The following is a 27436-nucleotide window of genomic DNA, read 5'->3' as shown; positions in this document are numbered from 1 at the left end:
CAGTTTTTTACCCTCTATTGAGTTGAACTCTCAGTATCCACACCACACCAGTTGATTTTGAAGCTGTTGCATAAATCAAGGTGATGCTTCTGTCCTATATGAACAAGGAAAGCAGTAGAAATTTCTCAACAGACAAGATGTCAAATGGGGCTAGAATCATCAAATGTTCTGGCTGGGGTTGGAGAACCAGGCCCACTCCCTTGGCAGTTGCCTGGGCACCTCGGTCCCTCTATTCATAGGTCTCAGAGCTATCTAGTTGCCCCCATAACATCTGCCTTCCTAAAGAACATATCAAGAGAGGTTTGGGAGTATCAATGAGTGTGTAGAGTAGCTTACTTTGCATGTGCAAAACCTTGTATTCTATCTACAGCAACACATGTATACACACACACACACACACACACACACACACACACACACACACCACAGAAAAAGAGCTAGGAATAAGCCCAAGTACTTAAGCGGCATGAATCCCCAATTTTGTTTTCAGCGTCACTTGAGACCTCTAAATGGCTCTGATGATGGCATCTCATCAGCCACAGGGTTCCAAGTGATTACATACCTACACATTAGTGGCTTAAACATTCATCCCAGAATTGTATCCTCTTACAAATGTAAGCCTTTTGTCTGCGTGAAGGTGAAAACCCTTCGGCGTGGGTCTTAATGGCAAGGAGAGGGTGAGAAAGTGCATTCTGAGTATGTGGGAAAGCCCTAGAGAGTAACGTCTAGAAGTAAAAGGATTTGGATTTAATTCTCCTTTTCTACTTTGTGACCAAGGCAATGATGTTAATACCATCTTAATAAGCCCCCTACCTTTCCCCTACTCTCAAAAAACCGTCAAAGAGAAAATCCTTGAAAGGTAAATCTCTCTTCTGGCCCTTGGCCTGATTCGAGGGGTCCTAGAAACACAATATTACTTTGAATCTGCGTAGGCATTAATTAAGAAGTCAGACTCTGCAATGACGACACCAGACCATAGTTATCTTACAGCTTGCATATTTATTGAACAAATACTACTAAAATAGCTAAAATACATTGGGTACTTAAGAGAGCAACAGTAAGGAGCACATGTTACAAAAGCCGGCATTTTCAGCAGTGCACACCTGCAACTCTACATAAATGCCACAAATGCACAACACTGTTTTCTTGCTCTATTTACATAGCCGATATGTCTATCCTAACAAAGGTGGGGGTGGGGAGGGAAGAATGCACAAGAAACTCAGGCCAGTGGGGGAGCGAGAAGAGGAGGAAGAGGTACAGTGCATGCGTCACTGGTGTTTAACAGTCAGAAGCGCAAACAGTTCAGAACAAGGCCTGCCCTGTCAAAGGAAGAGCTAAAGACATTATATAAAAATTAAGGTGGGCTTTCAGTCTGGCTTAACACAACAACATTCCGTGAAGAGATGGTGTTATCAGATTTTATTTTTGTTTATCCATTTCATTGGGAGCAAGGACAAAAATGTAAAATCTACACCTTGCTTATCAAATCTGCCCCAAAAAAGGTGTTTTGCCTTTTGTCATCATCATTGTCGTTATCATCATCATCATGATAATAATCATTATTTTGTAAAGACATTTTTCCAACCTCAACTTTTGGAAAGGTATAATTTTCAAATTCCTACTTGGATGTCAGTACTTTGGATTTTTTTTTTTCCCCACGTGGCACTTATTTAAAGAGAGTGGACCTTCCCCCCTCCCCCGCCCCCCCAAATATCCAGTCAAACAAAAAGAATCTAAAGAGATACCTCCAAATGCCTGTGGAATTATTGCTTTTCTTTTTCTAGCCAGGCAGGTGAGGCTGCAGAACGGAAGAGTTCTGGTAGGTACATTACAGTTTTGTGATTGCTCCCGCTACCATGACGGCATCTCCACCAGGGCCAGCCCCGAGAGGACAGCCCCTCACACTCTCGGTAGCATCCGCTCAACCTACTACACTGAAGAAGAAAGCCACACTGAAGACACCAGGAAAACAAGACAGTCCAGTCTGGAGAACAACATTCGGGGAAACAGAGTACCAACAACTTCTCAGAACATGGAAATAAAAAAGAACTCCATCAGAGCTACCTCGCCAAGGAGCATGTTGAAAGTCCAAAATAGCACCATTCATCAGTGTCTCAGGTCCTGTGGCAGCATCTCGGTCACTTACCACAAGGAAACGATGAGTTTCAAACTACTTCTATACATCAAAAGAGTACATGGATAAAATATAGAGATATACAGACGATCGATGAACATAAACTACTAGGCTTGTTACATCTAAGTGAGAAAAAAAAAGTGGGGGGACTCTCAGCCTCTGCAAGAAGCAGTCGGGAGCCGTGTGATGAAGAGGTGGGTGTGGACCAGTCATGTGAGCGCAGTGGGAGTTTGAGTTGTGGAAGACATTGTTGTAGCGAACCAGGCCTGAAGGCCCACCTGTAGGGGTTGTAAACGTGGATTCACAGTGTGAAATTCTGAGCGTTTTCACTTGAGTCAGAATGATTAGAAACTGTTTTGATGATACCTATTTGTCCACTGTAAATTCTCTAAAGCAAGGCTTAGAGTCCCATAGTTTCTTCTTATATTTGATGATTTACACAGAAAAAAAAATCCCATATATGATACCAAGACCTCATCAAAACCCCATATACCATATGCAATACAAATGGAGGTGTTACGATTAAAAAGAGTAGAGGTAACTGATATTTGGGGAGCAGAGTTCATGGCTGCCTGGTGGAGCCAGGGAGGCAGCGCTGATCTCCTCCGCCTTCTTGCGGTTCACTTCCTTTGGCACGGGAAGTCTCCCCTGCAGGAAACACACAGACAAACAGAGAGACAGACAGACACACACACACAAAGAAAGACACTTTTAAACCATTTGAAAAAAGTTTTTGTTTTGTTTTTTACTTCTATCCACTTTTTATTCTTGGACTTCTGCTATTTTGCAAACAGTTTATATATTAACAGTATTCTCTTAAAGGTAAATATTAGGTCAGCGGGTGATGAAGCCATTAAAGACAGCTTTCCTTTGCTTGTGTGTAGGCAAGTGTTTCTCTTGTGGTGGTGGCAACACTCCTTAGAGTCAGTACCCAGGATCAAGCTGGGTTAGGAGAGCACCCAGGAGTGCCAATACATATTTTAAAGATTTGTTTTATGTGTACAAGCATTTGTCTGTATGCATGTATGTGTGCAGCATGTATGTCCAGTGTCCATGGAGGCCAGAAGAGGGCATTAGATCCCCGGAACTGTGGTACAGATGGTTGTGAACCATGATGTGGGTGTGAGGAACTGAACCCAGATCCTCTGCCTGAACAGAAAGTATCCTTAACCACTGAGCCATCTCTCTAGACCCATACTTTTATTTTTCAGTGAGTGATGTGATGGAGGGAAGACAGTATACCATAAAATACTTTAAAATATATCACAATGCATACATCCTTCTATGTGAACTTTCTATAAGCAACTGGCACACTTCATATAAGCGCTAATGTCAGGACTAAACTGGTACCCACCATGGAAGTGTTTGAGATATGCACAATGTAAAGGAATCTCAGCTGGCAGCCGTAGGAAGGAAGAGGAGAGTGAGAAACCACATCCAGAGGCTGGTGAGATTTAGGCAGCCTAGGACTCAAGTCTTTTCTTACAGAGCCAAGGACTAAGATGATGGGCCCAACTGATGACCACCACTGTGCTGCTTCTGGACACACAGGAGGAGGAGGAGGAGGAGGAGGAGGAGGAGGAGGAGGAGGAGGAGGAGGAGGAGGAGGAGGAGGAGGAGGAGGAGAAGGAGAGCCTCCATCAGAACCTAGCAGCAAGAGAGCCGGATAGTGGGGTCCACTAAACAACTGAACAAAAGCCTTAATTCATTAAAAAAGAAAGACTCCATGCCCTATCCAGACATACTCACAATGAAGACAAAGATCTTTCTTAATGAAACCATTACTTGTTGATATTTTCTAGGGGGTGGGGGTGGGAATAGCCTTTGTGGGTTTTAAGTATTTGTTTTCTTCTCTTTTTCTTTTTAAGTCTCTTTTTGCTTGGGTTTTAGGTCCTAACAAGAAAGTTCCAATCGATGAAGTTGCCTGGATGGAAATACTAGGATTGAAGTGATATTCTCATTTTGTGACTTGTAAATTACACATTTGCATTTATATTAAGGATGAATTTGGGAGCCAGGAGTTTCTAAACAACCTGAAGCTGAGTATTATTTCCAGCAGCCTCGGGGTTGGTCATTCAAGCTGAAGAAGCAACACCTACTACATGCAACACCCAATGTGCCTAGAACTTTGAAAGCATTTCCACATGAAAGCCCTATATGAAACCCACACAGTGTGTCCCTGAACAGTCTGGTCTAGGCTGTGATTTCAGAGGGTGTTCTGATATCAGTAAATAGCCAGAGAAGTATCAATCTTCACACAGCATTAAGGTTCTAAACAAAATTCCTCAAAGCATGTTAAACTGGGGCACTCAATAATAGTGCATAAACAGAGTTAAAATGGTAATTGTGGAAAAAATCTCAATCTTGAAATTTGGTATATAATCCACAAATCACAGAACAAAAGCAAAACCCATTGATACTTTCCAAGCAATGCCACCACCCCATCTGACCGTTAGTGTGGCCTTGAAACTGTTCCAAAGTCAGCACACCACTGCATCTTGGTTTATGAGGCCCTGGCCCACTAACCTTTGACCTCCATAAAAAACACACTACCAAATGAAAACTTGGAAGAGTTCTCTCCTGAACAGAGACAAAAAGCTGGAATATTTCAGATGTGAACGTAACACTTGTACTACTGCGTCTCCCCCAGGCAGGCCATCACTTGTTGCCGTGCTGAATGCTTGAGCTCGCTACTGGATTTTGAGCCTACAAAAGAAACAGCAACAAACTGTCCCTACCCAGCCTGCCCTTAATTAACTTGCTCTGTGGGAGACATCCAAGTAACCGGATGACAGAAAGACCATCAGTAAGTCGTGCAGCGGCATGCTACTACAAGACCTCAAGGGCCACTAAACCAAAACGCCTTTAAAGGGAGCAACTCCCAGAGCCAGGCTCTTTGCACCTCCTCTTTGGAGCCTGGAATGACTAGATCACAATCCTCTTCCCTGGCTCCTACCATTCTGCTCTACAGAACTGTCTGTCTCCGGTATACCTTGTTTTCCCAGTTTATGACAGTTGGGGTGAAACAGTCACCTCTGCCCACCATCCGCACACAATGACTCTTGTGAGACAGAGGAACTTGGGTTATCTAGAACTCTGAGGGGGGAGGGCAAGCAGAGGTGCTCCCTGTCCACAACAGGCCTGCTCCTCCAGAAGCCACATCCTCACGGATGGAGTTCCTTCTGGTGACTGCTAGCTCGGTCCCAGCTACTAAGTCAGGTGCTTTGGACCAAGTAAATTGAAATCATCTTTCATGCAGCTATGCAAAAGTGTGGTTTTCCCGAAGCTTCCTTCTGGAAAAAGGGCAAGTATTTTATGCTTAAAATACCACTCCATTGTTGAGAAGAAACAACCAAGGGGCTGAAGGTGTGGTGCCCAGTACCCTCCACACCCACCCTAGAGTATGCTTTGGTGTAGGCACGGAGTGAAGGGACACCCCACGGACCTCCCAGCTCACAGAGGAGCCTCGCCTAGTCTTTCCCACTTGGTTGATATTCCAGTATCTAAGGGTACTGTGGGGAGGGCTGACTGAGACAAAAATTGACTACATGGCTTTCTTTTCCACCCTCAGCTGCTAATTTAGGGGAATTATGCCCTGGTCTGGCCCAGAAAAAGAACGTCTAAGGACAAAGGCACACATGTATGTGTACAAATAATTTTAAGGGGTGGGGCATGGAGCCCAGGGGCAAAATGTGTACTTAGCATGGGCTCTACCTCTCGGGCCATCAAAGCAACAACAACAACAACAACAACAAGGAGAATAAATAATAATAAGGAGGAGAAAGAAGAGGTAGTGGTGAGGATGAAGTTACTACTACAGGTAGGTGGCCCAGGCTGGAGCTGTGGGGTGCAGCTGGATTCTGCACTTCAGGTCCTTTCCACTCCAGCTTTGTAAGACTATCACACTTTTAGTCCCATCAGGTTCCATAAAATATTCTCCATCTGACTTTCCGCCGAAAGTTTCAACTTAACCTTTGGAAATTCTCTGAACGTCTACGATTTAGGATTGTATTCTTTCCACGCCACCTGCCGCTAACAGGACTGCAGTTTCTGAAGATCCTGTTAACCAGGGGAACTGCTCAAACCAGTCAGTGTAAATAAGGTCTTCTCATACAGGAAGAGGGCAGTGATATCACATGTGGGGTGGTACCATGGTTCAATGACATGGAATGTCGATCTTTTTGGGAAAAAATTATGACTTTTATGTGTATAGGTTTTTTCCCTGCCTGCGTGTCTGTGTGCCATGAGCAAATTGTGCCCAGGAGGTCAGAAGTAGGTGTTGACTTAAAGACAGTTGTGAGCCACCATGTAGATGCTGGGACTCAAGCCCTGACCCTCTGGAGAGCTGCAGAACTCTTAACCACCGAGTCACCTCCAGTCCCCTGAAACTGCTGAGCAGAAATTTTACTTTCAATGGAGTCTTTCTTCCTTGTGAAACTAGCAGATTGGTGCTAAGAAGCACAATCTTCCACTTAAAGTCAGATTGATACTCCCTGTAGTTCACAGTATCTACAGGGAGAACTGGAGACTGAACTCTCTGTAGTTCACAGTACCTACAGGGAGAACTGGAGAGTGAACTCTCTGTAGTTCAGAGGATCTACAGGGAGAACTGGAGACTGAACTCTCTGTAGTTCATAGTACCTACAGGGAAAACTCGTGACTGAACTTTGAAATTGTAAAAGACACATTTGACACAGGGAGATTCTTAAGTGAAATTTTGCATCTGAGTTATGGATCACAAAAGGCTACGAGGCTGGTTTGATTGTTTTCTGTTTTTGTTGTTGGCTTGTCTGTTTTGAGACAGGGTCTCACGATGTAGCCCAGGCTAGGCCCAAATCTCCGGCAGTCCTCCTGCCTTAGCCTTTAAGTGCTGGGATTATTAGGTAAGCACCACTGAGCCCAGCTCTAGGTTATGCTTTAAAATATATGTTATTTCTAAGACCGGCATAGTGTCCTATTAGTGGATTATTATGGGAGTGTACAATGGATATTAAGACAAAAATAAAATAGGTCTGGATTGTTTCCTTATGTGTGTTTACACTTCAAACTTGAAAGCAATGTTTACAAACAGCAGCTGGGGCTCTTACCTTAGTAAGACTTCCCTCCATTTCCTTGTATGGAAATGGTTCTTGGCTGACCCAGACCAAGAGTTCCAGGTAGTAAACCTATGGAGACATAAAAGCGCACACATTCAAATCACAAACAAGGTCCATCCTGAGACCACATGGCTTCACCCCCCACAAGCTCAGTTCTTAATGGTCATTCTAGAGTCTACATTCTCCTCTTTCAGAGCACCAGGAAACTCATTACACATTTTCTGAATACGCACTGTACCCAGGAGAGCTTTGACTAGTCTTTCAAGATGGAGTCCGACAGAGCAGTGATATCAATCAATGTGAGCGTTAGCAGGCAAAGTGGCAGCCTAATGCATGTCTGGCCGGGTGCGCTAAGCGGCCGTGGAGAGCTTTCAAAGTATCTTATGTTCCATGAGTATCCTTGCAAGTCTCCTAGTTTATGACATAAATGCTCAGGTAATGATCGGCACTCTGAGGAATTAGCCTTCACTTCTCAGAAGGTTGAAGAACAGACACAAAGCCGAGGAGGAGGGCCCAAATGTCTTCTGTTCTCCCCAGCTCCATGCGACCACTCAGACCACACTGCATCCAGCTCGCTGAAGCAGCCTGGTACTAAGACAGGGGCAGGGAGCTGGGCAGCTGTGCAATGAACGATTCAGATAACAAGAGCTGATGAATTCTGAGGGTGGGCGGACGTAAAGGGAGGGAGGCAAGCTGAGCAAGTCTCCTTTAAATATACAAAGGGCTATTTGCATAAGGTTGCTGACCAGCTGTTCTCTATTTCCAGAAAGCAAGATGGAGGGAGTGTGTGTGGGGGCGCGGGGAGGCTTAAACTACAAATTGCAGATTTAGGTCAGCTATAAGAAAGAACTTGGCACGAGAGTTGTTAAATTACTAAAAGTATTTAGAGTGGAAAACTGTGAAATCTTCTTTAAAAAAAAAAAACTTAGAGACAGAATCCAACAGCCATCTGTCAGAACTAAGTCACATTTGACACCACGCTGCCTGACGTGGGGGATGAAACTGGAGGCGACTCCTTCCAGGCCTCAGTTTTGTAAGTAACCCTTCCGTACAGTAACAATTAAGACACAGATCTCATTAACAGATTAGCAAAGAGACTCACGTGTCATTTTCAGTGTTGGAAGCACTACTTGTTAGGGGTTCCTATTTTGTATGTCTCAACCAGTCTAGTTGGTTGGGAGTGTGAAGCAGGGAACATGGAGGGATAATTCACTCCTCCTCTTGGCTAACATAATAGTAACTGTCTTTGCTGTTCTATCAGTAATGGTTATGGCACACGGTAGATCAGAATAAGTGCACTCACTAGATAAACTATTTACAGCAGTGGGCCTATGAATAGGAATGTTTTAATTACACAGATGGGAAAAGGAAAACTCATAAAGGGCAGGCCAGCTTGCCCAAAGTACCATACAGTGAGTGGGTCAGTACTGCAACTCGAATTGGGTTCCTAGATCTCAGCTCCCTTCTTCCCAGCATGCTGCTGGTCTCACATTTCCCCAAAGCAATATGTCTCTTCTCTAATGCCCGCCTTCTAAAACAGGACCAGTCCACAGCCACCACCCACTCTTGGCTCTTATGGGGCTGGGGCCCACCCGGGAAGAAGCAGAACCATTTCCTCTCCTTGGAGTGCAGCTGCTTTCTGAGCCCTGTGATTCCCTCAAGTCTACCCCACCTTCCTTTCACACATTCCCCCTTCCCTGCCCAGCTCCTTCTTACAGAATGACACCATCTGCCTTGTTTGGGACAGGCAGCCAGTCTCGGTGTGCTCTCGAGCCAGAAAAGGGGGAATTAAATTACAATCAATTAAATTTAATAAGCTTTTGTTTTGTTTCAAGGCATATAACAAAATCATAGCACATTAAATCCCAGTTTAGCCTAACATCCCAGTTTGACCCCAACTCGAAATCAGGAATAAGTTCACGTAATATAAATTGGCCTCAGTGGCTGATCACTTTTCAACATTTTCACTACAATTCACACACACACACACACACACACACGTGAGAAATAGTTTGCTCAGGAACCAAAGGCCGAGTCAAGAAGTGACATTTGTGATTGTGTTTCTCTGGGGATATTCCATTTTAATAAAGTCACACCGCCTTAACATAATCGAAGCCACTAGAGCACTAGAAAATAACATTCTTCTTCACACTTTGTTGAGTTCTTACTTTTGGGGACGGGACCTTGCAGCTCAAAAAGGCCAGTATTCTGGGTAACGTACATGAAAGCACCCTAAAACTGTTTTATTAAACAAGTAAAACAAATTATGCCTTGATCATCACAAGAGAAGCATGCAGTCTTTCAAAACTGTCTTCCATGTAGAAAAATAAACAGAATTTTCTATCAAATCCTTCTGAAATATTGTTTCTAGAATTCAAATAGGGACCCAGAGAGACAAGCTGTTTTCGACAACTACAAAGATATGAGTGTTTACTCTAAAATATAGAGAATTGAGCAGTTTTTATTTGATGTTGCCTGAAATTGTGTTCATGATTGTCTCTGAGAATACTAATTAATGTATCCTTTCCCATAACACTATATTGACATGACTATGTGAAGGTGTCTTAACATATTTAAATCCATGATATACATTTAAATGTGGCTTATGATCAAATTTATGATTTCTTATCCCTAAAGTACCGGACTGCTCGGCCTTCAGTTTAATTATCCCAACACAGCATACATACTGAGAATACAATGTCCATGTTCCTTCCTTCCTTCCTTCCTTCCTTCCTTCCTTCCTTCCTTCCTTTCTTTTTTCCTTCCTTCCTTCCTTCCTACCATCTCCCCTCTTTGCTTCTCTCTTCGAAGATTTACTTTACTCTGTCAAGTACATAATAATAAAAAAAAACCTTCATTTTTTAAGCCTATAGGTAATAAGCTTGAAAGCCATTTGCTATCTGGTGGTATTATAACTAACAACTAGTATTCTAAATTAGAAAAATAAAGTGTGTGTGTGTGTGTGTGTGTGTGTGGAGGATAATCAAAGACCAGTCCTATGTTTAAAAGAAAAATAAAAAAAGCAACCTTGAACACTGCCTAAATTCTTTCAAGCTTTTCATTGGAAAGTTTGCTCTTTTTTGCTTTATTTTTATTTTTATTTTTATTTTCCAGTAGTCTTGTGGTCCACATTTGGGGGCTGGAAAAGTCCTTTGTCCTATTTCCTATCATTCCCAGAATTTGATTTCTATGTATTACCAGCTGGTAATTTAGAGGCTTCTAAATTGTCCCCTATTTGTTTGCTGCTTTTTCTCAACATTTCTCTGAGAAGACTGTCCCGAGATAATGGCCAATAAAGGCGCCATTATAGCTTTACTCTGAGCAAATACATACTGCATAGCTAATCGCCACTTCCTTAGCTGTTCAACAAACCTTCCCAGAAATCTGAAGTAAAGACTACTGCATGGCTTGGCTGCTAATGACCACAACTGTAATGCGATTCTTTACCCTTGGAGGGGTCCATTGTGTTTCAAGGATGTACACAAATGGCCTGTTTAGGACTTAAAAAGATAGATGCCCACCCCTTGCCATTAAGAAAACAAAGTAGGGTAGCAGGTGCCCAACCTCCACAATTAATTCTTTTCATAGCAAAGGGGTACATTTCATAATTTATCTGCCAATTAGACAGTGTATGCCTACATATGTACATGTTCTGCTAGGCCTAATTGGCCAGGAGGTTGTGAAACCTAGTCCTATAATTTGAAGGGAATTTATGTGCATATTCATATAGCTCATTTCGGTAAATACCTCTGAAGGAGCACAATTATGATTCTTCCTCAAAAGCCACTGAGTCCCAAGTGCTGCTGGTCGCATGGGTGAAGACTGTAAACTGAAACCATAAATGAGGAACAAAGATCATTTTTCTCTAAGCAGCATTGCACCAAAGACCAGATGGTGCCAAAAGACGGTGCACTGTGCTGGTTCTCTGGAGCTCTGGCCTTAGAGCCCTGCAAAAGCTAGACAGAACTTCTCCCAGGGAAAGCACGTGGGGAGAGAGCCATCGCCACTGGAAGAGGGAAAAGAAAGCATGAAAACCACTGGGCCACCCAAACGATGTATAGAATCCTTGCAAATTTCAGCAAGCAGAATAAAGGTGTCAGTGCCTAAGTTGGCAAACATTTGTTGAGAACTAAATGACACACACACACACACACACACACACACACACATACACTGGCAGTCAGAACAATGAATAATTAGAAAACATTGTGAGTCTTCCTGCCAAGAAGGAATGGCTGGCTCAATCCTGCTGACACTCAAGCCAGTCCCCACGGTCCGACAAGTCCCTAACATGGAGAAAGTGGGGTGGAGGAAGATACGTGGACCTCACAAGGAAGACAGGGGCAGCTCCCAACTTGCTCAGACCCACTGGTATCAGCTTGGCCCTAGCTGCATGTTCCTCTGATGGGCCAAGAAAATGTTCACGTCTGATTCATAGTCTGAGCAGATTATACGACCATTTCGCATCATGTGCTGCGCTGTCATCCACAGACTGCCCGTTCTTTGCTGGTGCCTGAAACAAGTTGTGTGGACTTTAATAGTAGAATCCTCTGAACTCTTTCTGCTCGCTGGAAAGCCACCGTGAGAGGCGCTGATGAATACGTGGGAACCTGACAGCTGTGGAATTTTATTTCTAGACTTCAGAGGCAGAGAAAGGAAACGAAAATCTCCTTGCTGGCAACAAACTGAAAGTGTTTACATGTGAAATTAATTGTCGGCACAAAGAGCTTTCACAGTCCTCCCGTTCCACAACATAATAGTCTGTTTGGCTGCCGACTCTTTTAGACTTTGTTTTCTAAGAATAACAGCGAAGAGACTTTCAAGGCAAGGGTAGCAACAAACCAAGGCAGGGACAAGCCACAAAAGGTTAACAACCGCATCTGGCTTTCCTTTTACACCGTTGCTTAAACCCATTCATTACGTGAATTCTCTAGGTTTTGATGGGACAAATCCAGGTAGAAGGCATTGACTTGATAACGCAGAACAACACTGAGGTCACCTGCAAACACTGACACCAAGCAAACACCCCCTCTTATCCCAGCCTCATTCCTTCCCAATAGGAACTTGCTTGGCACAATAAAATCCACCTAGAGACGACAGACACCCAAATCAGAAAGCATGCATCGAGGGATTCCCAGTTTTCTGCCAAGACACCTCCCTGGGACTGGAGGTCAGTCTGGTTCAGGGATCAGAGCCAAGTGCGGTCTCAAGGAAGTAAGCTCAGTGCTTCAAATCTGGACTTCATGGGTGACTCCTCAGCAATGAAGACAAAACAAAGTCTCCACAGCTGGTTACAGCTCAAAGTAAAGCACAAGACCAAAGCTCTGGAACTCGCTCATCGTGTCTGAGAAGAGGCTTTCCAAACAAAGAGTCCTGGAACCCGATCATCGCGCCTGAGAAGAGACTTTCCTAACAAAGAGCCAAAAGCTAGGGGAGCTTTTTAAATTCCGAGATTACAGAGTTGCAGCTGAAGAACAAGAAGGAGAAATGGGCGGTGAAATGCCTCAGATGCCTCAGTGAGTCAAGCTTGCTGCCAAGGCTGCTGGTCGGAGTACGAGCTGGTTCGTGTCCTCTGACCTATGGTACATGTGCACATATATGTACATGCATGCACGGGCACATGCACTAATTAGTTAACCAAAGAAATGTAATTAAAATTATTTTAAAGAAAAGGCTACAATATATTTGCCTTTTCAGTAGAGGGGAAAAATGAATGATAAAGAGAATAAAAAAGAAAAATGGAGCCTTTGTTAAGCTGCAGCCAAAAAGCCCTCGAGGCATGCAGGCACAGCATAAGCTTCTCTTTGCCCCCATGACTCCAACAAATATGTTATAAAAATCTTTTACCTCCGTGGAGTAGAACCAGAGTAAATATTTATTTAACACATCTGAATTCTGAGTCTGGACCACCTTATTCCATTAGATGAATTGGCTCGGTTGTGTCAGCAAGAAAGGAGAAACATTCCGTCTTGTGATATTTCTCCAACTTTGAAGGCCCATCAAAAGAAAAAGAACGGTGGGCTATTAGCTCTGTGTCCCGTTCAGTGTGCTGAATTGCAGCTGTCCACCTCAGGACAACACTCTCTACCACAGGAAGAATAACACTGCTGTTCTCTCCCCAATCTGCAAGCCCAGCGCCTCAGAGCTCCTTCTACAGCCATCCCAAGGCTAGCAGGAACTCCAGACTTAAATTTTTTTTTAACATTTTAAATTTCATAAACTTTATTATTAAAAAAAAAACTTGCTCCAAGTGATGGTGGCGCACGCCTTTATAATCCCAGCACTCGAGAGGCAGAGGCAGGCAGATCTCTGTGAGTTTGAGGCCAGCCTGGTCTACAGAGAGTTCCAGGTCAGCCAGGACTGTTCCACAGAGAAACCCTGTCTTGAAAACAAAAATTGCAAATAAATAAAAACACCACGCAGCAAAATTAACCAAGCCCCAAGCTTAAACCGACTGGACGCTATTGGTGTCAATCACTTTGGGTAATGCTCTTCCAGGTTTCAGACTTCAAAGAACCATTAGACGTCTCACCTCTCATCACCGAGGATGCTCTGTCCCCTCTTCTTTCTACCTAAACATCACTGTGCTGCCCATTAAGAATTAAAAAAAAATACCAATTAAGAACAATTGCTTAAAACTGTCTTTTGCTAAAGCCTTCAGTCAAAGGCTAGTGAGATACTTAATCTAGACAGAGAATGCTGGATTTCCCTGGTCTGGGCAGATAATGAGATGGACTTTTGCCCAGACTCACCTGTCACTACTTACACCGTGTGCTCTTCCTAGAGCCACCAGAGTGTCTCCCTGAGGCCCTCCACAGAATGGAGAGGCCTGCCCCCAACCCCCAAGGGTGTTCATTACCCCCTCTTAGTGGCCTGGAGGTGAAATATAGACAGATGTCTGATACCCACTGTCAAAAGCAATTTTCTCAAATTATTTGTTTTTCTAAAACCTATTTCCAGTAGATAGAACTAACCTTAAGGAGGGAAAAAATAAAGCAGTCTTTGGAAATAAACACAAGATTTGCTCAAGTGTTACCACTGCTGCTGTGGAGATCTCCTACGTGAGCAGAAACTCCAGCATGGATGGCTGCATTAAGGTTTTGGATGTTACTGAACCCAACCTGAGAAACACAGGCAGTCTCCTTTTTCCAGCTTCCCTGCCCCTCTCCTCCCCTCCTTCCCTCCCTCCCTTCCTCCTCCCCTCCCTTTTCCTCCCTTTTCCTCCTCCCTTTCCACTTCCCTGCAAGGAAATGATCAACACAGCACAAATGTATCTAGCAATCGCTGCAGCAGATGACGAAGACCATTTGCTGAAAAACACACGTCATTTTAATCTGACCCCTAAATGAACTCCCCGACAGCCCCTCCTCAGATGGCCCTCAAAGGCCGCTCTAATGCTGCACAGGGTTCTCTTTCATGGAAGAGATTTGAAATCTCGTTCACTATAACTTTGCTTTTCAAAAATTTAGCCAACTTTAAAACACACTGCTAAGAGAATTCGAATCTTATCTTCAGCAGTGATCTGTGGAGACAGACGTGCATTGCACAGAATACAATGTGATCTTGACCAGGAAGGAAGAAAATAAACACTCGTTAGAGCAGAAAGGCAGTGAGAAAGCTCCTAGAAATTAGACATTCAGAAAGAAAATAGATTTAACATGATTTAATTTGAAAACTTTTAATTAACGTAGCAGAGATCCAGACAGTTCTAAAGGCAGGCTAACGAGAAGATGGAGAAGGGGTAACAAGCCAATTACCAGGTAGTCACGGTCTAAAGACACCAAATATCAAGCAAGAAAATGTGTCCAATGCCATGCTCAGACCCCACGGAGGACTGCATTCAACCATAATCAAAGTTATAGGCTACGAACAGCTGGTGATTTCAGTAAAAATTCACATCATCAAAGAAGTTGCTTCTATGAGGCCAAGAATAAATTTAATTGAGCCTCTGATTGAATTGATTATGACAGGGTAGACAACCAAGCCCCATATAATAAAATTAAAGTTTAAAAAACAGTCCTCAGGAAAAAGGGGGTGGGGTGGAGAAAGACTTTGTAAAGATTAAATAAAAAGATGTGTAGACCTGGCTCCCAGACCATAACAAGATTTGAATAATTTAAGTTTCTATTATCAAGAACTAAGCAAACCGTCAGGCCCAAGCACTGGCTGATGTGCAGTTAGACCCAAGTCTAGAAGAGAGCAAAGTCCAGAGACTTGACCTGGTACAGATCACTGGGACTTTGGAAAAATCAAATCCAGACAATCAGGATAAAGACATATGAGACAGAGGGCTTAAAGATATGAGCAGATATGTTGCTTCTGTATTAACTATAGTTTTTCCTCCACAGAGAATGTCCAAGAAGCAGTGTGTTCCCTTACTTTCTCTTTCCTGTCCCCCACCCCCCCAAAAATGGTTTCCTTTATTAGACACCAACTTTACCCGATGAAAGTGTCCTCAAAATGCCCAGGCCTATATTAAACAAAACAACTTTTGTAAAATTCCCCCCCTTCAGCCTGTGGTGTTTTTCCCTGCTGGAATTGTATCAAGCCTGGCTCCAGCAGGAAGGTTGTTACCTGCCCCAGTAATCAAAGGACAACTGTGTGTGATTGTGACCTGAGGGCAGGCGCTGGAGGGCTAGAGCTGGCCAGCCACAGGGACACTTCTTCACACTTTCTAAAACTTTGTTTTAACTACCTATCAGGAAGGCTCGGATTCAGGATTCTCATTGGTTGCAATTATTTGGCTCCTCCTCCCTCTTTTCCAATCGGTGTCTCTAACTGCCAATTTTAGCCAAAAAGGAGAAACAGACCTTCCTTTCTTCAGGTACACTCTCTTGCATCTTTTCCTCCATCTCAAACTCAAGTTACTCTTGTATTGTCCTCTGTGAAAGTTTGGATGGCCACTGAACCAAGCCTCCTGGAATCGGGGCTTTGAAACACCTCCAGCTATAGAAGCAAAACACCCTGAAGACAAACGGTTTTAGAACGCAGGCCAAGGAAGTACTCAGCACTGATTTTTGTCTTGAGGATTTCATCACTGTGAAGCCAGGGCAGATTCTGCTCAACTACATCCATTCGAGTACTGAGAGGCTATCCCTGCTGCCTGCTGGAAACATGTCACTACTGAGTGCATACTCCACAGCCAGCACCCTGGGTGAGGTCTGGGACTCTCCCCGGAAAGAGCAAACCATACAAACCCAGCATCCTGAGCTAACGCTGTGCTTCTAGGATGGTTAGAGCTGACCTAACTGTCCCCCTTACCTCCTGACTCTTCCAGGATGCTCAGCGACAAGAGGCTTTGCTCAGTGAATGCATCACCTGTCCAGGTTCATCTCACTTCCTGGACCACAAGATTAATAATCTGAGAGATCGCAACTCTGTCCAGGCCAGGCTGTAAATGGTCATAAATCCTGAAGTAAGCCACCTGGTTCTGGCCAGAAATGCCAGACTGTCGTGTATCTATGACCAGTGACTCATTTATTTATTGACAAGCATTGGCACATTTATTGATCACTGGGGACATGGCAGATCCTGGTTAGGCATTGCAGCAGAGATCAACCTGGCCTATAGATGGATGTAGGCGCCATTCCAAGGCCCCATTAGAGCATGATAACGAAGGCCAGGGTTTGCTTCCACACTATGTAATGAGAACATCAAGTTATTTTACTAGTTGTTCTAAAGTTCTGAGTCATGAAGCTTTCCCATCTCCGAATTCTCCACCCTACCCACAGACGAAGGGGGTGGGGTGGAGCAAGATGTCACAGCCTGACAGCTACCAAGAAAGACAAGCTTATGTGGTGGTTAGGGGGGTCAATACTTCAAGGTCACAACCTTGGCGGGTTAGGAAAACATGCGTTAGTAGGTTAGCACAGGAGGAATGGCACTGGTGTCATACAGGGACAAGGTACACGAAAGTCTCCCCTACAGGGATAAAGGGGTACTAGGGTTATTTCATAGAGATCATTCTCAGTCTTGAAGCCCACCTCTATTTTGTTGGGTGGTGCATTCCATATAGAGCAAGGAGGGGGGAGGCACAGAAGGAAGGACCGTGGGACAGGTGACCTGGGCTAATCCCAATCATGGCTACAAATAAAGGATTATTTCAAATGGTTCCGAACAAGTTGGTTTCACCCCAGAAATTAAACTCAGGAAGATCTAGGACATATTTGTGAAAATGATGAAGGATGGATAAACAGTCAGGAGAGCAATATTCATCTATGTTGTCCTCAGAGAAAGCCTTGGAGAAGAGCCCAACTCACCTGAGGGAACTACAGGTGCTGGCCTACACTGCCCTCACTGGAAGACTGAGGGATGGGCCCAACTCACCTAAAGAGGCTGTGGGTCAGTCCCATAGAGCCTAGTCCTGTCACTTCCTGTGGAGACCTTGAAGCTAACACCTCCCCAAGAGGGCCTCTGAGAAGTCCCTGGAGGACAGACTTGACTTTCCCCAACTTTGGTGAACCATGTGAGGAGATTCCCCTCCGATACGCACAGCTGTTGCCTACACATACTAAAGTCTACAGGACCCAAATGGTGAACAGTTTTATTAAGACACTGCTTGGAGCTGGCTTGTACTTTAAAGTCTGTCTTGTTAGTCAGTCAAGGAGACCTGAGGGTGACAAGTAGCCGAATCCCTTACACATCTGGTCAGCCTGAGCACGCACCCAGTCTGCCTAACTGGGAGGGCCTCTCACTCAGAGGACACCACTGTCACAAAGAGGGGCTGCTGCTGCCTTGGGCTCCCTTTCCCCTTTCCACTGGCCAGGGGTACCCCTTTTCCCATCAGGGTAAAGGACAGTAAAAGTGAGAAACAAAGACAGCTGTACCTTTAACCAGAGTATGGGAGGAGGGGACACGCTCTGCTCAGTCGGAAGGCCAGAACCTGAGATAGTCTGGTAACCCGAGTGAGTGCCCTCAGCCATCTGGAGAATGCCTACTCAGTGGCTTCTTCTTGCTTAGGGCATCAAGTCCTTGACTTCTAGGTCTAATTTTGGAGACCTATCCTTGACAGCACAGAGGAACTTAACAGGGAAGAGGTGCTGTTGCAAGTATAACTCCCTGATCTGTCCTTTTCATCTAGAATTCTCTTCTGCCTCCTCTAAAGCTACCCGAATATACTTAATTCTTCACCTGCCCAATGTTTATTAAAGACGATTTTCAAGACTTTAGATTAGAAAATGTAATGTCACATATTATTTGCTCTTAAGAAGAAAACAGTTCACTTCTGGGGCTCAAATGTTGCACTAACAGCAGTCAAGTGTGCATGTCTTCCTGAAATAATACATGGAGGACTTAGATACCACACTCAGGATGAAGGACGAATGTGGAGGCTGGCTGAGGCCGTTGGCCACAGGTGCAATGGGAGTCAGGGGTGGCATGCATGGTGAACCTGCCGTTTCTAGCTCTAGATCAATTTCCATTCCACCAATAAGAAAGATTCCCACTGGTACCGCACACCCTGCGCCTCTGAATCTTATGCTTAGTCCTGGATTATGCGGTCTTGCAGTGTCTGGTAGATTGGCTGCACATGCCAGTCTCCCTCCTGCAATTAGAATATGGGGGTCACGTGATGTCTGCAATCTACGCACAGTGCTTAGGTGGAAATGCTGTTCAGTTGGCACACAAATGGTGCACAGTCCCACTGCTGGCTCTTCTTAGTCTCGTGTTTCCAGTCAGCCTGCCTTTGTGTCCTTTGGACCACAGATTCAGAGTATACTGGAAATAAGTGAGTGTTAATGTCACAAGGCTGCCAGTGAAGCTCCTCCTGGATTCGGGGGGGGGGGGGATTCTTTATCGCTGTAGGATAAGCTGCTATGGGCTTTGAGTTTGATCCATGGATGGATCAAACCCCAGAGTGGCAGAACCTCATTGCCTACTCAGAGCGTGGCTCCGAACACTGGTCACCAGTGCAGCCCAAGCTACTCTCTCTTGGCAAGTGCCACACTTTATGGTTTAGCCACAAAGTTTCTTACCCTTTTAACATATAATGGCAAGCAGTTTGCTGGGTAGATGAAGGTTACATTCATTTCGGGTCCCTGGCACTTTACAAGGAGGGGTCAATGATGCAAATTACTTCTACTTCACAAAAACTAATCATGGTAACTCATTAGAGCTACACTGTAAAACATCCAACTTAATAGATATTAGCATGGACACACAAAATATTTTTAAGCTTCTACTACATATTTACTATTTCTAATCATGAAATATTAAGTAGATAATTCCTCTGTAGGCCTATAATCAATTGGGCAATATGAAAAAAAGCTTATGCACTCCTAACAAGTTACATCACTGGGGTTAGTAGCATTTCATTGCTACCAATGAATGGATTGAGACTGAGAATTTAGTGGGGAGAAAAGTCACAAACTAACAGGGCCGGCAATGTATACAATGCACTAGACAGAAGCATTGTGAATTTTTTTTCAGCCAGTGAGATGAAATATTATTGAAATTCTCTCAAGGATAAGAATGTTCCTAAATATCCATTTGGGGTAAATTTAGACCCAATGCTAAGCTGTTTTCTAGTGCAAGCCAGCAGAGCAGTTTAAAGTTGGAATCCTGCAACACATCATCAGACAAGATAACACAGCTCAAGCGCACTTGAATCTTTCTCCCTTTGCATATCTGGATTGGAGTTGCTGATAAGATTGCCTTATCCTTAGCCCTTTCTGCACAGCAGAAGAATTACACAGATAAAGCAAGCAAACCCTTCCACCACCACAGCACTCCAGCAACATCTGAATTACCAAGTTGAATCAGATGAAATCAAAGGGTTTTTTTTTTTTTTTATAGCATAGTTGTTCAGATAATCATTTCAGTCTTCCATTTCGCTGAAGCTGTAAGGACCTGGTCTTAAAAGACTCTCCAGCCACGAAGAGCACTGATTAGAGAGCTGGGGGCCAAGGATGTGGCAGCACCACCTTTCAAGGCGTGACATTTAGGGACCAGGTAACTGAATATTTAAAATTCTTATTTCAGGATTACCCATTCATCTGAGCAAAATATATTTTAGAAGTGCATTTTCTGATTTGGGAAGAATTTAAGATTTAAAATGAAGTGAATTCCACTTGTATATTTATGATAACCTGACCTATATCTAACTTTTCAAGAAATACAGTGTTAAAGTGGGGCACACTTTGAATAGGTAATTATTCCAAGATTAGTTACACCAAGACGGTAGGTACGTGAGTACCATCTCCAACCCGATTATCTCTATAGCTCAGGAGGAAGCTGACTGAGGCTAAGCCCAGACAGACCAGTTATCTCTTCTGTCCCACTTCCCCCAAACAATCGCCAATTCTCCCCTTCAGGCACAGCAAGGCCTGGGGAAAGACAGGATGGCACCATATAAAATTACCTCCCAGGTAGTAGCAAAAGTCACTGCAGCTACTTGTCAATTTACACCCCAAACCTAGTGGCACAGACAGCCAGTAAGACCAACCCTCCCCAAGCCTAGACTTTTTCTTTGAGCCAGAAAATTTATGTTAAGGGGGCACTGCTGAGGGGTCTTCTTAGGAGCCCGTGAACGCTCCTTCACAGCCTGTACAGAAACAGAGCAGCCTGAGCGGTCCAACAGCGCCAGCCCCTCTTTCTCCATGCCCAGCACCAGCCACAGAGAGAAGGGAAACTGTTCCAGTTCCTACATCTCTGTTAAAACATCCCAAGCTCATGCTCATGTCACTGGGAGTTCATGGCACACACATACTGGGAGGCAGGTTTACTCCACAGAGGGTAAAACCGAGACTTTTAGCTTTGGCAGTGGATTAAAAATCTGGATTTTCAAACTAGTTTCAATATATATTCTGAAATGTCTTCTCTTCTTTGACATATACAAGCCAAGCAGCTTTAAAATAAACTACACGAATCGACGACACATCATAAAATTACAGGTCTAGAAATTAAAAATTAGCAAAAACCCCTCATGAAATAAAAAAAAAAATCCTGAAGATTGCTGTAGACTCTCGGTAATTAAAGAACTATACAAAATCCTTCAAATTGCAAACAATAAAAGCAAGGGCTTGAAAGAGATGGAGAATGAGCCACTAATAAAATATTACAGTCAATAAAGATGCAGAAAATATTCTTAGAACTAACAGTTTAACAGTATTCTTGGGTTGTTACCACCTCAGACATCACCTCCAAAACCATCACGTGACTGGCACCCTCTTTGTTGTACTCAGATGTACTAATGCTGTGAAAGGTAGCACAGGGCTGGAGACATCATCTTATTTATCTATTTATTGAGGGCTGGAGACAGTCACATCATCTTATTTATCTATTTATTGTAACAATACAAACAGCACTCTATGACTCTGGCATGCCTCCAATTTACTATTGTGAAACCCCAAGTTCTAGTTTGTTTTCGGATGCTGTAATAATGTTATGGCCTAAAGCAACCTGGGGAAGAAAGGATTCATTTGGCCTAGAAGTCCATCATTGAGGGAAGCCAGGGTAGCAGCCAAGATTCGAACCTGAAGGCAGACACTGAAGCAGAGACCACAGAACACTGCTTACTGGGTTGCTCCTCACAACTTGCTTATCCTGTTTTTTTTTATACAACCCAGGACCACCTGTCTGGACCCTCCCACATCTATCATTAATCAAGAAAAATGACCCACAAACCTGTCCATAAACTGAGGCCATTCCTTCACCCAGGCTACTCTAATCTGTGTCAAGTAGAACTAACCAGTATACCTTACCAACTTAGAGTGTGTAAAAAGACCAGATATTTAATCCCAACCTGTAGAAGTCTACAGTTCACTGACTAATTTCTTATACTGGATTGAAAAGATTATAAATTTGTGTTTGAAATGAACCCTTATAGCATGTGGAGATTAGATTCTCTGTAATATTTTATACATGTAGATGAAAATATATGCTTCAGAGAAAAAGCAACACACACACACACACACACACACACACATTCATTCCAGAGATGGCCAGTAGTTAATCAGGCTGCTTCCTGTAAGAAATTTCTACTGTATGTGAGCCAAATCTTCAAGTAAATTAGATACAGAGTTCTACAAAGCAATCCCAGTTTTAATCAAAGAAAGGAAATGAACTTCATTTTGTTAAAAAAAAAAAAGAAGAGGGTTGAGGGTATCTCTAATATCAGTCTTTTAAAAATATATTTAAAACTTTTTTTTAACAATACTACACACAAAGACTTTAAAGAACTTAGGCTTTCCAGATACAAGAATTTCTAGAAAGTGACTTGGAATCACCCTCAGACAATAACTGCCGGGGGTTTTATTTCAGGCAATGGGCTTGTGCCAGAAGGGACTGGCGTCTTGATGGAAGGAGCACCGAGAAGTTGTGAGAACTTTTTTTTTTTCCATGAGTAAAATCCTCCCAAGAGAAACAAAGTGCGACCGTTCATTCTGCCACCACACAACATGGACACGTGAGGAAGATTAGTGTTTGATAATAATTTGTCTTTGCTTTTCTGCCTTCCAATGGTGCCAGGTTTCGTTCACAGCTTGGCATGCATGCCTGCCTTCCACAGAGCACATTCCACCCCCTCCTACAGAAGCCTGGTGCTGTGCTTTGACCTTGATCTATAGGACTGGACTTGGCAGGGCTCCATGGTCCTATTTATGTTTAACTAAAACTATCACTTGATACATTGCAACATACAGTCTCTGTGGTCTCTCTACAGCGATACAAAGGGAGTGGGCTGGAGGGCAGAGGCAAGCAAGGCGGCCCCTCCAGCAAGAGAAGGGAATAATGAGAGCTACACTCCACCACCCCCTTGCAACTCTGCAAAAGTGGCTAACTGGGAAGGGGCTATGAGGGTAACTGCTTGCAAAGAGGTCATTGATTAGTTTGATTTTATGTTCACCTCTTTTGTCTTTCTGCCCCAATTCTTTAATTTTATCATCAGCAAGCCAGTCCAAGCCAGACCGACTTTGCTCAGTGCTTTGACACCCACTTGTTGAAATGACAGGCAAGGCATATGTTAAAAAATTAAAAAGCTCACTTCTTAATGAAAGCCAATCTGAACTCATTTAACTGCCTCTGACTCATCTCTCTCCCTGGAAGCTAATTCTTGGTTGTTCTCAAAGAAAACATGAAGTATATCAAATCCAATTTTAATTCACTAAATTCCACCCTTGTTTAAAAGAAAAAAAAAGAGGCAAATTAAGAAAGCACACATTGTACGTAGAAGACAAGTGCACTGAGGCCCATCAGCATCCCAGGAGGGCATGCTGCATAGAAAGCTGCACAACGTTTTTTGTCTCCTCCCTTCCCCCCGGAAGTTTAACATATATATCTAGCTACTTTTGATGTATAATTTTTATGTTGCTTCATTTAATCAGAAATGTCACTATCCTCTTTTTGGTTTACACTTCTTAGGAGAAATTGCTATATTTTAATTTAGAGGCTAATATGCCTGCCCTCTAAAACTGAAATGTCTCTTTTAAAGGATGTAGTAAGTCAGAAAAAATATACATATATATTTTAGTAACAATACATGATGCATTCGTTAAAAAAAAAAACCCTATCTTCTGCTATTAAGGACAGCACATACTATAGCTTGTTCTATAGTTTGGGGTAAGTTCTGCCTATCTGTATAGAAGACCCATGGTTTGAGCCCGGCTGCCATTCTCCCCGCATGTATGTCACAACACGTCAATCTTCTTAAAGAACAGAATAGTTCCTGCTGTTCGAGCTAAAACATCCTTGCTCTGAAAACAAGAATCTTCATTTTCTACTCCAAATGACTGCAAGTCTAAGTCACCACATGCCCTCCATATAGCCCGCTGCACCGGCAGGCTCCACATGCTGGAGACAGAGCCTGCGAAAGGTCAGATGGGGTAGGAACAATAGAGAACCAGGCAGGATGAAGGTGGGTGGCTGGCATTTATGCGGAATTATTGATAAGGAGCTACTGAGAATTTCTTCTGATGACCATGTCTTACCATTTTGAGAATCTTAATAGTCTTGAGCTTCTGTTCTCCCTTGCTTCCGTCCAGGGAGACCAACCTGCAAAATATGTTTAAATACAGTAGACACCTTGTTTCACCACAGCTTAGCAAATGCAAATGCAAAAAAAAAATGCCTCCTCAGGGGTCACAGACAAGCACTGTGTGAACTGGAGATGGGTTCCATGCAAATTATTCTAAGCACTAGAGTCCCCGCAAGAGCTTCCCCAGTGCTCTACAGGTCTACATAGGGGACAAAGGAACCCCTAGCACCTGGCTCTGCAGTCCTGGGCTATTCTTAGTGACTGGTTCATCTTTAAATTGCAGTTCAAAAGGTTTGGCAACTTAAAAGTAGACCCAAGTGATAAAAATAGATTGTTTGCTGGCTGCTCTTTGTTCCCAGACATACTACTGGCAGTGTATTTGCAATCAAGACGGCAGAACAAGAATCAGCCTTCCACCGTAGTGTGATGCCTCAGAGTGGATATTTTTGGAAATGGCACTGCATTACATAACCTTCCGTATTTAAAAAAGAAAGAAAGAAAGAAAGAAAGAAAGAAAGAGAAAGAAGGAAAGAAAACCTACACAGGGGAGAAAGCCAGGAACATACACCATTATGCCCTTTTCCCCAAACCAAATAAACATTCATGTAGATCCTTCGGTGGCTCGCCCTCCGCCTTTATTCCACTAGAGCACAACTCTTTTGTTAATGTAAGTTATGGCAAAATTAAGATGAATGAAAAAACTAAAAGTTCTCCAAACGGGTATCAGAGGCACTTCGAGTTTTCCTATAATGTTGTTATAGAAACACAAATGCAAATCAGGTTATTAGCAGCACCGAGAAAAAGCAGTCATTTCTTTTTAATACTCCCGAGCCCCAAGTTCAACTGCTTTGTAAAAAAAAAAAAAAATACAGAGAAAAGTGTTGCAGGAGAGAAAACATGAAAGACCCACGGCCGCAGCAGCAACATTGAAAGAGTAATCAAGTGTCAGGATTTTACACGGGGAGAGGGAAGCTTGCATGCACCAAAGTGCATTTAATGCAAAGGAACAAAACGGCTCCTTGTTAACAATGAGCAAGAACAAAATTAACCCCACCAGCGAGCAAAACCCCACCCCTTCACAAAAGAATTCATTTCTCTCAACTTGTGCATTAAACAAAGGAGGGGGGAGGTCGAGTTAAATTCCAGCCTTAATGCAGCAGGAGCAACATGACATAATTTCTCCAAGGTGTCAGCTTTAGCCCTAAAATTCAGAGGGAAAAAGCATGAACTCTGCAAGGTTGGAGGGTCCAGTTTAGCGCAAAGGCAAGGAATCGACACAAAAGAGAAAGCAGCGCTCCCAGCTGGGGATGAGAAAGGCATATACTTACAGACAAAAGCCCCGCTCCCTGTTCACTCTCTCCTCTCTACACCTGAAACACAAATGTGGGTGAAAAAGGGCATCATGCTAGAAAGACAGCTGAGGGAGGGGGAGGGGAAAGGGGTGGAGGAAGAGGAGGGCGGAGGGGGGGAAGGGAAACAAAACCCCAACCCGCTTCACTTCCAAGAAGTGCAGCCTCGGAAGAGGAGGGGAAGGAAGGGTTCCCTGCCTTGCGCGCTCTCTCCAAGTGTGTGTCTTGCGTCTCTCTCTTCCTCTAAACCGATCTCTCAATCTCAACTCTGTCTCTCTCTCTCTTTCTCTCTCTCTCTCTCTCTCTCTCTCTCTCTCTCTNCTCTCTCTCTCTCTCTCTCTCTCTCTCTCTCTCTCTCTCTCTCTCTCTCTCTCTCTCTCTCCTGTCCCCCCTTCTCCTCCCACCTCCTCCCCTCTCTTCTGCTAGTGTACTAGTGAACAATGAGCTAATTCTGATGAAGCTGGCACACGGCCAGCGCCCCAGCCTTGCTGCCACCGCGGAGCCAGACTGCTTACTCGGCAGGAATCGGCGGCTCGCGGCCCCGTGGGCGCGCGGCCAACACGCGCGCTCCCCGGCCCCCGCACCCGCGCCGTCGCCGCCGTAGGGCACTGGGCCCTGGGGGGATGGGGGGGGGGTAGACCGCGCCGAGCAGTCCCGGGAGCGCAGCGCGCACTCTGGCGGGTTCTCCGCCTCACCGCGCGGCGGCTTTGCAGACAAATAAGGAGGCGGAGGCGGCGGTTTGGGGGCGTGCCAGGCGCGGAGGCGGCCCGCCAGGGAGAGGCGGTGCAGCCCTACTGTAATAATAAACCTGCGGCCGGGGCATCTGAGGGAACCGGGACAGCCACGGCCCTGCCGCCTTCCCTTTTATGCGCCTGTCCTGAGCACAGCAGAAAATGGTGCCCACCGCAGCCCCGGGGCGCTCACGATGGTCTGTATCCTAGCTGCTCCGGGCTACCTGCTGTGCCCGCCTCCGCACGGGGGAAGCCCGAGCCTGGAGTCCGCCAGGCCGGCGCAGCAGATCAGGGACTGCGGGCGGGAGAATGCACACGCACGGGGTCGCGTGCACAATCTCACGCGCGCACTCGGACACTTTCGGTCGCGCCCGTGCGCGTGCACACCCATACTGCAAGAGTGGCCTGGTGGGTGCAACCGGAGACGCTCAGCCCTAGAGCTTCCTTCTTCCCTCAAGGATTTCAAAGTTCTCATGCTCAGCTCTGTAGAGCAACTTTCCTTAAGTTATGGATTGCTTGGGGGGGGGGGAATCTGTTTTGTTTTATTTTAAAAAATTCATGTAAAAAAACCGCTCTTTCCGTAGTAATGTAATAGCTTAAAATGTTGCAACAAATTGGTAGTGTTGCCAAGACGGCAGGCTATCTTATACTATGGCGATTGTCAGATGTTTCATGGCAAAGATTAGTTCCTAATTAAATTGCTTTGCCGTGGGTGGGGAGGGAATAAAGGTTGCTAATGTCTTCTAAATTTTCTATCTATATTTTACCTCTAGTCATTAAAAAGAATGTTTTCCATTTTAACAACAAAAAAACCGACAGATTTACAAAACTCAATTTTAAGTCATATGTTTACAGAATGTCTTTTTTTTTAAGAGTCAAGCACTGAGTACGGAAATAGCAAACCTTGAAAAGTAATCTTTTATAAGGATAATTCTAAAATAATATAAGCTTATTGGAAGACTGGAGTGCTTTTCAAACTACAAAAGCCACTATAGCAACAAGTACCTTTCAGAAAGACGAGTGTGATGCCTGGGAAGCCCAGGCGACTTCTCTTCATTGAAAATTTCACCGTCATTTTCCCCCCAGGAGTGTTTGGGAGGGGAGAGTGGGAAATGCTTGGGAAGGGTGGCGAAGAACAAATGAAGAAACCTAGTTCA

The 27436-nt window shown here is 44.2% G+C and overlaps 1 protein-coding gene across 2 annotated transcripts; it reads right to left on the bottom strand.

Moving 5' to 3' along the window:
* Window positions 1-979: 979 nt before the first annotated feature.
* On the bottom strand, window positions 980-26693 carry Nrep (neuronal regeneration related protein). Of its 2 annotated transcripts, none has more exons than XM_050135065.1 (5): window positions 26504-26693; window positions 25528-25569; window positions 24153-24216; window positions 7222-7299; window positions 980-2782 (listed from the first exon to the last, which is right to left on the bottom strand). In XM_050135065.1, the coding sequence occupies exons 1-5, from the start codon at window positions 26668-26670 to the stop codon at window positions 2657-2659; spliced, it is 477 nt and encodes a 158-aa protein (XP_049991022.1). In that variant the 5' UTR covers window positions 26671-26693; the 3' UTR covers window positions 980-2656. The 2 variants fall into 2 exon arrangements, with proteins under 2 accessions (XP_049991022.1, XP_049991023.1); XM_050135066.1 differs by lacking the exon at window positions 26504-26693 and adding an exon at window positions 25747-25843.
* Between the last annotated feature and the right edge of the window lie 743 nt (window positions 26694-27436).

This window comes from Alexandromys fortis, unplaced genomic scaffold (genome assembly GCF_014885135.2).
Source record: "Alexandromys fortis isolate MF-2015 unplaced genomic scaffold, M_Fortis_MF-2015_v1.1 scaffold_25, whole genome shotgun sequence".
Classification (NCBI taxonomy): domain Eukaryota; kingdom Metazoa; phylum Chordata; class Mammalia; order Rodentia; family Cricetidae; genus Alexandromys; species Alexandromys fortis.
This window is presented reverse-complemented; position numbering and strand designations above follow the sequence as displayed.

Bases quoted from the DNA above. Each gene is read 5' to 3' on its own strand.
- Nrep (XM_050135065.1), bottom strand. From the start codon at position 26,670: ATGGGTGTGCACGCGCACGGGCGCGACCGAAAGTGTCCGAGTGCGCGC. The intron at 25,570-26,503 runs GTAGCCCGGAGC...TTTGTGTTTCAG, and splicing joins TGCGGAGGCGGGCACAGCAG to GTGTAGAGAGGAGAGAGTGA. The intron at 24,217-25,527 runs GTAAGTATATGC...CATATTTTGCAG, and splicing joins AGGGAGCGGGGCTTTTGTCT to GTTGGTCTCCCTGGACGGAA.